Genomic DNA, 14092 nt, shown 5'->3' with positions numbered 1-14092 from the left:
TGCTGGGACTAAAGGCGTGCGCCACCACCACCCGGCTACACAATTTTGGTTTTGAGACACCATCTCCAGTATTCCCGAGAACATTCTTGCACCCCCCTAAGGTGCTGGGACTATAGAGGACCACCAGTTTCGGCTTAAACTAACATTGTGAGTCCCACTCTGTTTCCAGAACTGTCATGATCATTTTTGTGCCATACATTTTTCACAGAAAAGTCATTTTACGAACAGCACTAGAAAAAAAAAAACAACGTATGATTACTATCTGAAGCTACGTATACACAATTCAGAAGTAATTTCAGTAAAATTTGTTTTCATATAAACCTTAAATAAAGTTCCTACCTATAGAAATGATATATTCTTTTATTCCTGTCTAATTTTATATTCTTTAATGAAATTTGGGGAGCTTGATAAAACTTTCTATAATGAAGATAGTTCTATTTTCTAAATGGATGTTGCTGGTTTAAATGAGGGCCTTCTATCTAGGAGATTGAATCTCTTATTGATATAAATAACATGTTCATTTCTCTGAAAAATTTAAGGGCAGGGGTTCTCACCTTCCTAATGCTGCGACCGTTTAATATGCAGCTCCTCATCTTGTGGTGACCCCAACCATAACATTATTTTCACTGCTACTTCATAACTGCAATTTTGCTACTGTTATGAATCATACTGTAAATAAATCTGTGTTCTCCGATGGTCTAAGGTGACTATGAAAGGGTCATTTAACCCCCAAAAGGGCTGAGACCCCAGAGGTTGAGCCCACTGCTCTAGAGTGCCAGCGAGACTGCCCGGGGCGAAGGCCTGGCACCCGTCCCACCAGCTGTGCCCGGAACTTCCCGCTCCTCCACAGCACGTCTGTCAGACGTCCCACTCTAGCAGGAGCGAGTTTAGATTCCACTGGACCTCATGACGCCTGGCCTTTGACTCTGAAAGCACTCTTCACTGATTACAAAAGGCTCACTGCTTTAGTTTGTAACGGTTATCTTTTTAAACTTTGAAATACATATTCACTTACCTGTACCACCAATTCTAGGTCCCCTCAGGAGAACGTACTATGAAGTGACAATGGGCTCCTGCAGGCACCTGCAGTCTAGTCACAGTGTTAATAGCTGGGATCGCACTGTCCAACCAGTTCTCGGAAGTAACTTGTATATATTAACATCTAGTATGAGAGTATTAAATCTTTATAATATGCTTTTACTAAACTTAGAATTTTTGTTTTCTTAAAAGTTACATAAGTAATTTTCAAATGTTAAACAATCCTTACATTCTTATTACATTTAAAATTTCATGTGTGTCCATAAGTGAGTTTGGACATAATGTAGTTCCCTTTGGGTGTTCTTTTTAGCCTAGGTTTCAGGGTAATATTTGTTTTATTAAACAAAGGCTGATCCCCTCTGTTCTCTGAATCAGTCTGTACAAAACTGGGTTTTGTTCTTTAAAGGTATCTGAAATTATGCTTATTGACCCCATTGTCTTCCCATGTTCTCAAGCAGGGTCCAGCCTGGATCCTACATCTGGTGCTTAGTCTGACTACCCCTCATCTGCACCACAGCCAAGCAATATCCCACAGGTCCCTTCTGCTCAGCTTCCAACCACCCCACTTGGAAACCAGACTTCCTACAATTTCCTCCAAGGTCTAACTAAGCAGGTAAGTTCTCCTGACCTCCCCACCCACTACTTTTAAGCAACCCATCAGATCTAGACTAGGTCCCACAAGCACTGCACCAGTCTAGTCTAGTCGAGACTTCTTTGCCTACATCAAAAAGGAATTCTAGTCTTAGGGCAGAATCCTCCCTAACTATCCCCCAAACCACAGGACTCTCCCACACCACATCCAACCTTTCCACCCAGGCAGATCTACCCCATACCCAAGGCATGGACCAGGAAGCACAAGCTGTATCATATCCTGTACCCCAGCCCAGCTCCCTCCGTCTACTTGACTTCCATACCACCCAAGCCATCTCCAGCTCCAGACCCAGCCTGTTTGCACATCCTCTCTCGGTCCTAACCTGCTCTGTCCATATCACACTCAGGTAAGTCCATGCCCAGATCTAACTGCAAAATCACCACCAATATAAAAGATCAAGACAGGTTCTTCTCTCCAAACCTACTCGTCCTATAGAAATAGCTGCCAATGAGAATGACCTAGATGAACTCCAGGACACAGTACAGACACCAGTATCAAAACTGTGCTTTCTGGGCCAGGCATGGTGGCACATGCATTTAATCTCAGCATTCAGGACGCAGACAGGGCTCTGTGACTTTGAGACCAGTCTGGTCTACACAAGTTCCAGGTCAGTCAGAGTTACACAGTGAGATTGTTTAAAACAAACAACAACAACCAAAACAAACAAAAAACCTATTAATGCCTGGGTAAACCCAGCCCACTCCCTATGAGGTACTACTTTCCTAAACCAATGTAATTGCTAACTGCATTCTAAACACTAATCCTTATCCCTGAAGAGAAGTGTAGCCCTCACCCCACCCTCATCAAAGCAGCTTCTCTGTGCACAAGATGAAGAGCATTACAGAAAGCCAGAGCTGATCAGAACGCAGAGAGTGACTGACAGTGGGTGGAGTACTAAGCCCCAATAATAAGTCTCCAACATGTAGCTAAGGCTCATGGATCATAATGGAAAGTGGGGCAAAGAGGTTCTAGAGCCAAAGAACAAGAATGTCTGCTGAAAACAGCATCTTCTATGACATGGAAGCTGTACCCACTATATATAGATATATAGTCACCTAAACAAGACCTGAAAAATAATACCACCAGCTGACACTCCATCGTGGATAGGGAAATCTCACGAGGCCTGACCCCCATATAAAGAGCTATAAGCAATTGATGGCTGCTGAAAGAGGGAGATTTAGCATTCTCCACTGATAAGCCTCCTAACATGTGACTTCATCCCAAGTGGTCATCCCTAAACACATGTACATATGAGCAATAATAAAGAGACTCAGCAAGGTTGAATTTATAAATGTGTGTGTGTGTGCCTGTGCATGTGTGCGTACGAACAATAATTAGAGACTAGAAGGCCATGAATTTCAGGGGAGTTGGGAGGACACACACAGGAGGAATTGGAGAGAGGAAAGGGAGGACAGAAATGGTATAAATACAGTACCCTGTCATCTACTATTTAACCTATCAACAGTAATCCTATTATAATGGAAACCTCCTTTTGGTTTCCTTTAAAGCTAAGAGCTTCAGAGCCCACCAGAATAACATGTGACCAGGGTAAAGCCAACAAGGCACACACACTCCTTCTCAGGAGCCCATGTCCATGCTTTCACTGTGTCTCCCTTTCTTCCTCAGCACCCTCTATTAACGTTTGTAAAATATATGTTTGAAATGTATAATAAATTCCAACTCTGCTTTGCTAAACAACAACAACCCCATTCTTTCCAGTACTACTTCACACAAACTAGCTCTCACACATTATTGGTAGGGAGCAAAATGGAGTTGCTGCTTTGGAAAACATCTAAGCAGTTCCACAAAAGGTTAAGGCTGGAGCTCTTAATGCAGCCTAGAAATTCCATTCCATGTAAACATTCAAAAGCTAACATACAAGGTCTGAGATGTCACTCCCTAATAGAGTGCTTACTTAGCAAACACAAGGTCCTAGGTTTGATCTCCAGTAACACAATCAGAATAAAAGCCCAAAGCCAGGTGTGGTAACACATGCCTGGGATTTCAGCGCTAAGGAGGTGGGGGCAGGGGGGTAAGGAGTTACAGACTAGTCTGGGCAACATGAGACTGACTATCTCTCTCTCTCTCTCTCTCTCTCTCTCTCTCTCTCTCTCTCTCACACACACACACACACACACACACACACACACACTACATAACCCCCTCAAACAAAACTGCATACAATGTTCCTAGCATGACTATTTACAATAGTCATGAAGTAAAAACAGTCCAAGTATCTGTCAACTGATGAATAAACAATATATGGCGATATCCACATATAACTGATAGTATTATTTGGTGGGGGAAAAAGTAACCAAAATAGCTGGGTATAAGCTTGAGTTCATGATTCAAAAGGCTGAGAGGCAGGATGGCTGCAGGCTCCAGGCTAGCCTACTAAAACACAGCAAGACCTTTCTGCACAACAATAAAAAGGACTATGTTGTACATGTACTGACATGTACAACATAGATGGCTCATATGTTAGGAAGAGTGTGGGGCGTTTACCCACCAACCCCACAGCTCCCCAGAGTTTTCTTGAGTGCGAGCAGCAGGAAATATTAGATAGAAGGATTTATTGCAGAGAATCTTACGGAGATAAACAGAGAGAAAATAAAGGATAGCCTCGAGAGGGCCTGGAACCTTTTCCAACGAGCCCTGACTGTCTCTGCCCCAGGGTTTTTATAGAGATGCCAAGGGGTGGAGCAAAAGACCTCCTCCTCCAGCACAGCCAAGTGCAGACCATTTCAGACACCTGCACTCAGGCCCGTGGTCCTAATCATCCTCCATGTGGACCTGCTGGGTGAAGCCACGAGGAACCCGAGAACAGGCTCCCACAGAAGAGCCAACAAATAGTGTGACTGAGCCAACTGTCTAGACAAGGCGAGCCTATCTACAGACAGAAAGCAGATTGGCCTTCTAAGGCTGTGTGGCTTATGGAAACGACATCATGACAAAATGGCTTAAAGACAGTAAAACCCACGGGATTGACCAGTTTATCTTGTCATAACAGTATCATATGTAAAAGTTATCTTGTTTTTAAACCTTTCTCTTGGGGAAATGCACGACAGCTTCTACTGATTGAAAGGTTTTCAATTTCTTTGTCTTTTTCAATATAAAGTCTACTTTGTAAAGACTTGTCCTTCAATATGAATTCACCTTCAATTTAAAATTTATGCACAGTCTGGGTGTAGCGGCCCATGTCTATAAAGGAAGCACTCGGAATTACAGGGGTGAGTTACCATGGCTAGCAAGACCTTCATCCTTGCTTGTTTGTTGTTGTTGTTGGAGACAGGGTCAACGCAGGACACCTCCCACTGGGGAAGGGTGACCTTCTACCTCCGAAGGACTACAGGGGTGGCCACCACTTGCAGCCAAGACCCTTCCTTATGTACCTCTTGCCAACCACGACACCGCTGTGTTTGAGTGGGTACAGCCTACCCATCTGTAATCCTTACAGAGTTAAGAGTTGGGGGCCCCCCACTGAAATGCTATGCCATCCTCAGGCACTTACTTTCCTGTTTTCTAACTATCTTGTAATATGGTGACTCTTCTCCTCCCTTGGACTGACTGAATAAAACAAAACAAGAAACAAAAACACTACCAACTTCGGCATTCAGAGGGCTCCAGCAGAAAGACTCCAACAGAAAGACTGCTGCAAACCTGAGGGGCCAGCCTCTGATATACAACAAGTTCCATACCAGAGTCTGGGCTATCGATGAGACCCAGTCTCTAAAAACCAAATAAATAAAGATACACAGATATGGAAATGCAAAAATAAAACTCATTGCTTTGAATGTTGATCTTCAAAACTTAATAAAAAAAAAAAAAATTAAGGGCTTCAGAGACGGCTCAGTTGTTAAGAGCACTGACTGATTTTTCAGAGAACTCGGGTCCAATTCCCAGCACACACACAGCAACTGACAAGCATCTGTAACCAGTTCTGTGGGATCCTATGAACTCTTCTAGCCTGCAAAGGCACTGCCCATACATGCTGCACAAACATGCATGCAGGCATACATACAGGCATGCATGGGAAATACCCATACACACAAATTTTTTCCTTTTTTTTCAAGACAGGGTTTCTCTATGTAGCTTTGCACCTTTCCTGGAACTCACTCTGTAGTCCAGGCTGGCCTCAAACTCACACAGATCTGCCTGCCTCTGCCTCCCAAGTGCTGGGATTAAAGGCGAGTGCCACCACTGCCCGGCGCATATACACAAAATTAAAAAAATAAAAAAGCCAGGTGTGTGGCAGGTAGAGTTCTGTGACTCTGAGACTAGCCTGGTCCACATGGTGAAAAAAACAAATAGATAAGATTAAATAAAAATAAAATGTATACACATGTAATTTAGTAGCCGTTTCTTATATATAAAGCCTGTTACACGTGTAGTGATATTCTTTTTAAACCTTACTAGTAATGTCTTATCGGTGTTTCTAGACTATTTCCAGAATCTGATGGATCATGAGGCTGTTTTTATTCTTGCTGATAATCCCCTACTTCATCAAACTATTCTCCTATTACTTCCTCTCCTTTCTTTTTATTGTATGAGATTTTGTAGGGTTTTTTTAGTTGAATAGCTATCTTGTTTGTTTTCAATATTTTAATTCATGTATTTACAGGTATAACTACCTCCAAATACTATTTTTCTTGCAGTCTTCAAGTTTTGACATAGATCTGGTATATCATTTCACAAGTATTTTATAATTTCCACATTTTTTTCTTTTTTCACTCTATGTTGCCCATGCTGGTCTAAAAATCTTGAGATTCACACTATCATCCTGACTCAACTTCCCACACTATTCTTTTTACTTCTTGAAATTTTCAGCAAATTTTCAATACTGCCTTTCTATCATTTCCACTCTTTCTTCTTAGAGTCCAATGAGGTAAGAGTTGGAGTGTCTCTTCCCTCCACAGTACCTTAGCTTTCCTTTGGCATATTTTACCTCCACCTCCCCGTGCTGTTTGGAGTTGAAATGTACAACTTCTCTCTTCATTTGTGTCTAACTTGCTTATTTATGTAGGTATTTTACACTCTTGTCATCAGTCTCAAGATTCTAATTCTTTACATGCTGATTCTATTAATTGTTTCTTACATAACATATGCTGCAATGTTAATTAAAAAAAAACCGAGTTGGTATATTTTAATAAACATTTAAGTAAAAATGTTCTTTGAAAAGGTCTCCATTACAATGCTCTTCTTTAACAGCAACAAAAGTGTCACTTGTTAAGCGGCTCCCTGACTTTCCAGCCACATGTCGCCTCATTGTGTGTGTCCGCATCAAGGCATGCAGAGAATATGTTCTATTGCCCCATTTTAAGATTACAGAAGCTATAGCACAGTAAGATTCTTATTAAAATATTTTCTTCTCAAGTTTCGTTTTAATTTCAAAGCCAGATATGTGTTGAAAGTCAAGTGAACTTCCCACTGTTTAGATGGGGATTCAAATGAACACCTGTTCTTTCTCTGCTCTTCCTGGTCCTCCCTGGCCCTCCCATATATCCTGCCCAGTATCTGCCTCACATTCAAGTACTTTGACATGTCTTCTAAGAAAGATGCTGTCGGTATAACCACTACGCTTTCACCATGTCACGCTGAGATTCAACAGGATTTTACACAGATGTGTTGCAGCAAATTCAAAATCATAATCAGGTCATCTGACTGTTCTTCATCTTGTCTCATCTAATAACTGAATCTGAACTGGTTCTCTCATGATCATTTAAAGGAGACACTCAAATCTGCCAAAAAACATTTCATCCTTTAGTGTCCTCAAAATGAAATTTCATTTACTTTTTTTTAAAAAAAAAAACTTATTTATTATGTATACAGTATTCTGTCTGCAGGCCAGAAGAAGGCACTAGATCTTATTACAGATGGTTGTGAGCCACCATGTGGTTGCTGAGAATTGAATTCAGGACCTCTGGAAGAGCAGCCAGTGCTCTTAAGCACTGAGCCATCTCTCCAGCCTTCACTTACTTCTTAATTGAACTGGTATTTTTAAAAAGTAAGCATTTCAGCAAGTCAAGCAATACTCCTCTAAGACATGTAAACCTCAGAAATGACGTATACTGCCTCTGTAACTTAGTTCAGTCTTACAGTTAAAGTCCTATAATAAATATTCTCAAAATTATACATTCTGTTAATTTCCTAGCTAGCCTGGAAATTGCCATGTAGACCAGGCTGGCCTCAAACTCAAAGATCACCTGCCTCTTCCTCCACAGTGCTGGGTTAAAGGTGTGCACCATGCCTGGCCCCTCTCCCTCTCTCCTTTGTAGCATAACTGTTTTGAGGGAGGGGACAAAGTGTGATGGGTCCTTCTTAGCAGCACCTTTCCTCTTGGCTGCCAGCGGTTCCTCAGCTCCTCCTGTTTCCTCCTGGCACCAGTGAGCATGTCCATCCGACTCGTGTGCTCACGTATCCTTGGACACCTTTAGTAGCTCCTTGGTGCGCACCTCATAGAGGCTCCCCATACTCTGGAATCATGGCCCACACGTCTGTTTGATGAGGCGTCCATCATGCCACCCGGGCCTCAACTTGCTGGTGGTCGTCATCACCTTTGTGGTCTTGTTAAAACTCAGCCATGAAGTAGCACAGAATCATGGCCTACTGCTATTCAATGATGCCATGACAGGAAGCCACATTCTTTCTCTCTTTCTCTCTTTCTCTTTCTCTCTCTCTCTCTCTCTCTCTCTCTCTCTCTCTCTCTCTCTCTCTCTCTTTCTTTCTTTCTTTCTTTCTGTGTGTTGGTTTTTCGAGACAGGGTTTCTCTGTGTAACAGTCCTAGCTGTCCTGGAACTCGCTTTGTAGACCAGGCTGGCCTTAAACTCAGAAATCCACCTACCTCTGCCTCCCAAGTGCTAAGATTAAAGGCGTGTGCCACCACCGCCCGGCCCATATTCTCTTTTTTTAATATGCCATAGAAGTTAATATTATACTGGAGAGAATTTCAGTGTACCAGTTTTTAAAGGAAAAAAAGTGTTTTCCAGAGAAAGATATATTTCACACAGGACTTATACGGCCAATAAACAAATGTTTCATATACAAAAAACTGGTAAATACATTCATACATTGTGGCTGTACCCAGCAGGACTCATAAGAGGTTGATTAGACCATGGGCCTGGTGCCAGGTTACTGTAACTAGCAAAGGGGAGGTCTTTTGCTCCACCCCTTGGCATTGTTATAAACAGACCTTTGGAATAAAGTTCTGGGCCAGTGAATAAGGATCCAGGCCCATCAGAGGATATCCTGTGTTTTCTCTCCACTCTCTATTTCTATCCATGTTTCTTATCCCTCAATCCCCAAGAGCTCCTGGGGTAAATAAGTGTAGGGACTGGTCCGCCATAATACATTTATGTAGAAAACTCATTTTTTCAGTGGGTATTTTTGTATTAGTTACTGATTTTAGGAATCACATGAGATGATGGTAAAATCTTACCCTTGATCTCAAAAAGCATTCAACAAAGTTGTAAGTATTTAAAAAAAGTGTTGCACGTGACAGCCCAGCTGTAATCCTAGCATTTAGGAAGCAGAAGGAAGCAGGAACTTTGTGTTTTCAAGGTCAGCCCAGGCTACACAGACACATAATAATCATCAGCCAAGAGTTAACATGTGATAAGGGCTAAACAGTGTGATACAGGTAACTGCAACCACAGAAATGATTCAGCTCAATCTACAGTCTAACATTAGCTACTGATTAGAGTGTCTACTATGTGCTCCTGGTCCTTCACTAAACACATTCCAAAAAGTAAAGACAGTATCACCAAGTTTCCACTCTGCCACAGAGAAAACACAGGTAAAAATTGATGCTATCACGGACTGGGGAGAGAGCTCAGCTGATAAAGTGCTTGCCGCGAAAGCATGAGGCCTTGAGTTCGATCCCTGACACCCACACAAAAAGCTGGCAGAGAGGCTCACACTTGTCAGCCTACTACTGGACAGACAGAGAGACCGGAAGATAGGTATAAGATATTATGGTAGATCATTGTATATACTAGTAAACAAATTTAGTAACATAGCAACCTTAGATAAATTTCACTGTAACTTGTACTATTATGGATTCTTATATGTTGATACAAATGTAAACTATTTTTATATTCCTGTTTAAGATAATTTGTATATTGATACAAATACAGAACTATATTTGTTATAATGTACATATATTTCTACTCTTATTTGAAATATTTTTATATTGATACAAATGTAAATTTATATCTGTCATACTTTATGTATGTTCTACTTCTGTTTAGGATATTCGGTATATTGATATATATTTAAGATTATTGTCATATTGCATATCGCACTATATATTCCTACCTCTGTTATAAATATCTTGTGTATTGTCACAATTTTGAAGTCATTGTTCTTCACCATACATTTGCTTATAGACTGTTTACCTTGTTTACATGAAGCCTTAGTTCTTAGGTTATTTCAGTAGATAAGACTTATAGATTTATAGTCACCTATGCCTGTCATCTCTATATTTACATTAGTTAGGTTATCCAGATTTTTATTTTATCTGTTATTACAGATACATAGGTCAGATGGACAGGTAATCTTCAAACACTTCATAGACCTAGAGAATATGGCATTTAAATAACTTAGAATTCTGTTGACATGAGACACAAGTGCTCCTGGCTGCGCCAATTTGATCCCGAGAGAATGTTGGGCTTCTAAGACATTTCTATTTGGAAGTTTGTCTTCTTGGCACAAAATGGCCTACTGGGCAAAGAACTGCCCTTGCCTTGACGGCTGACAGTACGAATGCAATGCTGTCCTTCCTGGACAAGCGGGACACAAAGAAAGCGACCACTGTACTCTGCCAAGACAGGGTAAGATGGTCTTTCAGAATTCCTGCTTCTGAAGATGGTCTGTCAGATACTCTAGGCCTGTAGCCATTTTGAATGCACCAACAATGCTGAGAAACATTAGGTGACTGTCCAGGCTGCCAGCTGTCTCTGTCTACTCTTGCAAGACTCCCTAAAGTTGCTTGAATCCATCTTCCATTTCTCAGGTACCATTATGCTCCTTCTCAGGTCTTTGATGGGATTGAAGACTAGCAGTTATAGTTACAACTTAGTATATATAATATCTTAGATAGAACATATTAAGTATTAGATTCAGGTTCTTTAGGATAGGACACCTTTTGGAAGGATCTTTATAACATGCCGTTTACCTATGCTCTATACTCTGGATGTTAGTATGTGTTTCTTGCTTGATAGTTTGCATTGGTTGTAGTTCCATCTTATCTAGGTCATTATCCCTCATTATTCCTGGACAATATTTGATAACCATTCCTTTGTATATAGTCTTGTACTAGCTTAGAACCTTCTTATTTAGACAAAAAGGGGGAGATGTAGTGGGTAGCCATTCCAGCTTGGATCTGGAAGTTCCAACCCCCATTGAGACTCTGGCAACTGTCATGCCTACAAGGCAGGGCAAGGGAGGCGTCTGGAGACCCGAGACCTGGATGGGCGAGCGCTCCTTTTGTTCCTGGACCCTAGATGGTGGAGGTTGACTGAGCAGAGCTCCAGAGAACACCGCTGGACTGCGATACACCTTCCCCAGACCCCCACAATCTACCTATTCCTTCATTTGTAAGTCACCCACTAAATAAATCTTCCTTTTAACTACGTGGAGTGGCCTTAATAATTACACCAATACATGCTGGTCATCCTAACCTAATCAGTGTGCCCCAAGACCCAGTGAGAGAGCAGGCCTCTAAATGTCAAGGTATATTACCTGTGGAGGAATGAGTGACAGAGAAGGCCCGCATGTGCCAATAAAGACTGGTAAGGGGCAGAAGTGTTTCAGCTTTCAAGCACAGAAGGAAGAGTAGGGAAGAGAACTGGAACAGTACTGGCCAAAACCTTGAAACTTTCCAAATGAGAGCAATGAGCAAAGTTTCCAATTGAAGAAATTAAGACTACATGAAGAGAATGAAATGGAATTAGGGCAGGCCTTTAAATACCCAGAAATAAATGAAAATTTATAAAACAGCTATAGAAGTATATTGTGTATCAAATAAAGCTTGCCTGAGGATCAGAGACAGGAACTAGAGTCTTTTCCGCTGAAGACTCAGAGGCATACAGTCTGAGAATTTGTCGAGATAGGATCTCGCTTTCTACTCAGCCTGAGGATTCAGTAGTGGTGAGAAGTTTCTCTAGTGGCTTGTTCCTTTCTCTCTCTGATCTTTCAGCATTTACCCCAATATCTGGCTCCAGATTTTTATTATAAGACAATTTAGGAATTCATGCAACACATTACTCAGACTCTAAAAATGCCCTTAGAGAATAGTGCAAAACAAAAGAGACCAAAAATAATTGTACTGTTAAGTTGCCCTAAAGCTGTGTGTCTGTCTGACTGCCTGTAGGTCTGCCTGTGTGTCTGTGTGTCTGTCTGTGCGTGTGTGCGTGTGCGTGCGCGTGAGTGTGCGTGTGTGTGTGTGTGCATGCACGTGTGTAAACAGACAGAGGTCTTAATTACAGACAAGGACATGGAAAGGTAACTGCAGCATTCCCAAGATCATGCTTCAGATGTACCTTGAATGAAATCAAGAGACCCAATGAAAACTTTGTCATTTAATATGTGCTGGTCAGCCAGGCATGGTGGTACACCTGTGCTATCCTCACACTCCAGAGGTGGAACCAGAAGAATCAGGAGTTCAAGGTTAGCTTCAGCTACCCAGGAAGTTTGAAGCCAGCCTGGTCTATCCAAGAGTCAGTTTCAACAACAAATACTAAAGCTTAAAAACTTCTTTTTTAAAAGTGCTGGTCAGACTGGAGATGTAGCTCAGTGGTTCAGAGTCTACTTGGTGTATACAAAGTTAAGAAAGAAAAAAAGGGTAAGTGCTAGTTGATTACAACTTAATGTCAGTCATAGGGGCACAAACTTTTAATCTCAGCACCTGAGAGACACAGAGAGGTAGATATCTGTGAGATCAAAGTCTGCCTAGTCTATACAGTGAGCACCTATCTCAAACAAACAAACACAATCTATTCTGAAATACTGTGCCAAAACAACTTGACCAAATTATTTGTGTAAAAGTATACAGTTCAAGTATTTCACTAAAAGCAATACTAAAATGAATTCATGAAAGAACTCAATATGCAGCTTCCTGTATTACTTTAGATTACACTATTTACCTAAAACATATAATTTTTAGAAAGTTACATAAATAACACTTTGGAACCACTGCCATACTTATGCATATATCTATTAATAGTTTGCCATATTATCCATAAGAGCTTTCATAACATACAAAAAACGTTATCCAAAACAACTCCCTTTCTATTAATCTCTTAAAGAGAAGAAATTCAAGAGACAAAAATCTCAAGTTTGTGAAAACCGGATTACTTACCAGTAACTTGAGCTATCCTATTGGGTCTTTTCCCTCACAGATCCACCCCTTCCTTCTGTCCATCTCGAGGTCCTCGTGAAGCGCGTCCACGGGAACTGAGGGCATGCAGCACAGACGCATACATATGGAAGAAAGCTGGGGCAGGCTTAGAGACTAGAGACATGCTGCAGGCACTCACTTACCTTCCCGAGATGGGATTGCAACGGTCCCTTGGTCCTCGAGGCATTCACAAGAGCTTCACAGAATGTGGATCTGTGGAGATTACCCAATAGGAGAACTCCAGTTACTGGTAAGTGATCCAGTTTTTTTCTTCTCTAGCAGAATAAGAAGATTATTTAATTTTATTTGAGATTATTAACTCATGTAGAGCTACAGGAGAAACAGATGTAAATGCACCACAGAGCTAAACATGTACTCACCGAAGTAAAAACAAATCAAAAACAGTATTTGACTGTTTGGCAAAGTCATAAATACAAGGAAAATACAAATATTTAAATGATTTCATTTTTAAATGTCCACTATAATGGCAGCTTTATTTTAACAACTCAAAAAAAAACTAGCTATGAAACTTGCGTTTCACTGAACCACCACCATCCTTTTGCAATGCCAGCATAACAATAAACAGTTGATCAAAATCTGCTATTTCTTAGGATTATCAGGCCACCATGTTTGCGTTTATACTAAAATTTACACAGCTGTCATGGGTGGACAGCAATCATTAGACTTCAGATTAAAATTACTATTGGTACCTATAAGCAAGCATAAAAGTAGTCATTGAAAAACAACAATTTTTTTTACTTTTGTTGTTGTTGTTGTTTCTTTTTGAGGGGGCTTAAATACTTGTACCAACATGTCTGTCATTTAAAGAAAAATTCTAATCAAAAGGAAGAAGAAAGTCCTTAGTAGTTAACATGCTTGCCTTACAAATATAAGGATCTGAGTTCAATCTGTATAATCCATGTAAAACAGCTGGCTGTCGCTAAAGGTGATGCACACCTTTAATCCCAGCACTTGGAGGCAGTGTCAGGTGGATCTGAGTTCAAGAC

At 41.0% G+C, this 14092-nt stretch overlaps 1 protein-coding gene across 3 annotated transcripts in view; it reads right to left on the bottom strand.

Moving 5' to 3' along the window:
- Positions 1 to 14092, bottom strand: part of Yaf2 (YY1 associated factor 2) — a 77984-nt gene that overhangs the window by 43356 nt on the left and 20536 nt on the right. Inside the window, exon 2 of one of the 3 annotated variants that reach the window (XM_028869273.2) lies at positions 13229 to 13360. The exons of 1 other annotated variant lie outside the window; for it this stretch is intronic. In XM_028869273.2, coding sequence (XP_028725106.1) covers positions 13229 to 13272 — 44 coding nt within the window. In that variant the 5' untranslated portion in view covers positions 13273 to 13360. The remainder of the gene's footprint in view (positions 1 to 13228; positions 13361 to 14092) is intronic. One more of the 3 variants, XM_028869272.2, reaches the window with a different exon arrangement.

Source organism: Peromyscus leucopus, chromosome 20, assembly GCF_004664715.2.
Source record: "Peromyscus leucopus breed LL Stock chromosome 20, UCI_PerLeu_2.1, whole genome shotgun sequence".
In the NCBI taxonomy this organism is placed as follows: domain Eukaryota; kingdom Metazoa; phylum Chordata; class Mammalia; order Rodentia; family Cricetidae; genus Peromyscus; species Peromyscus leucopus.
Note: the sequence above shows the minus strand (reverse complement) of the source record. Positions and strands in the feature narration are given on the sequence as shown.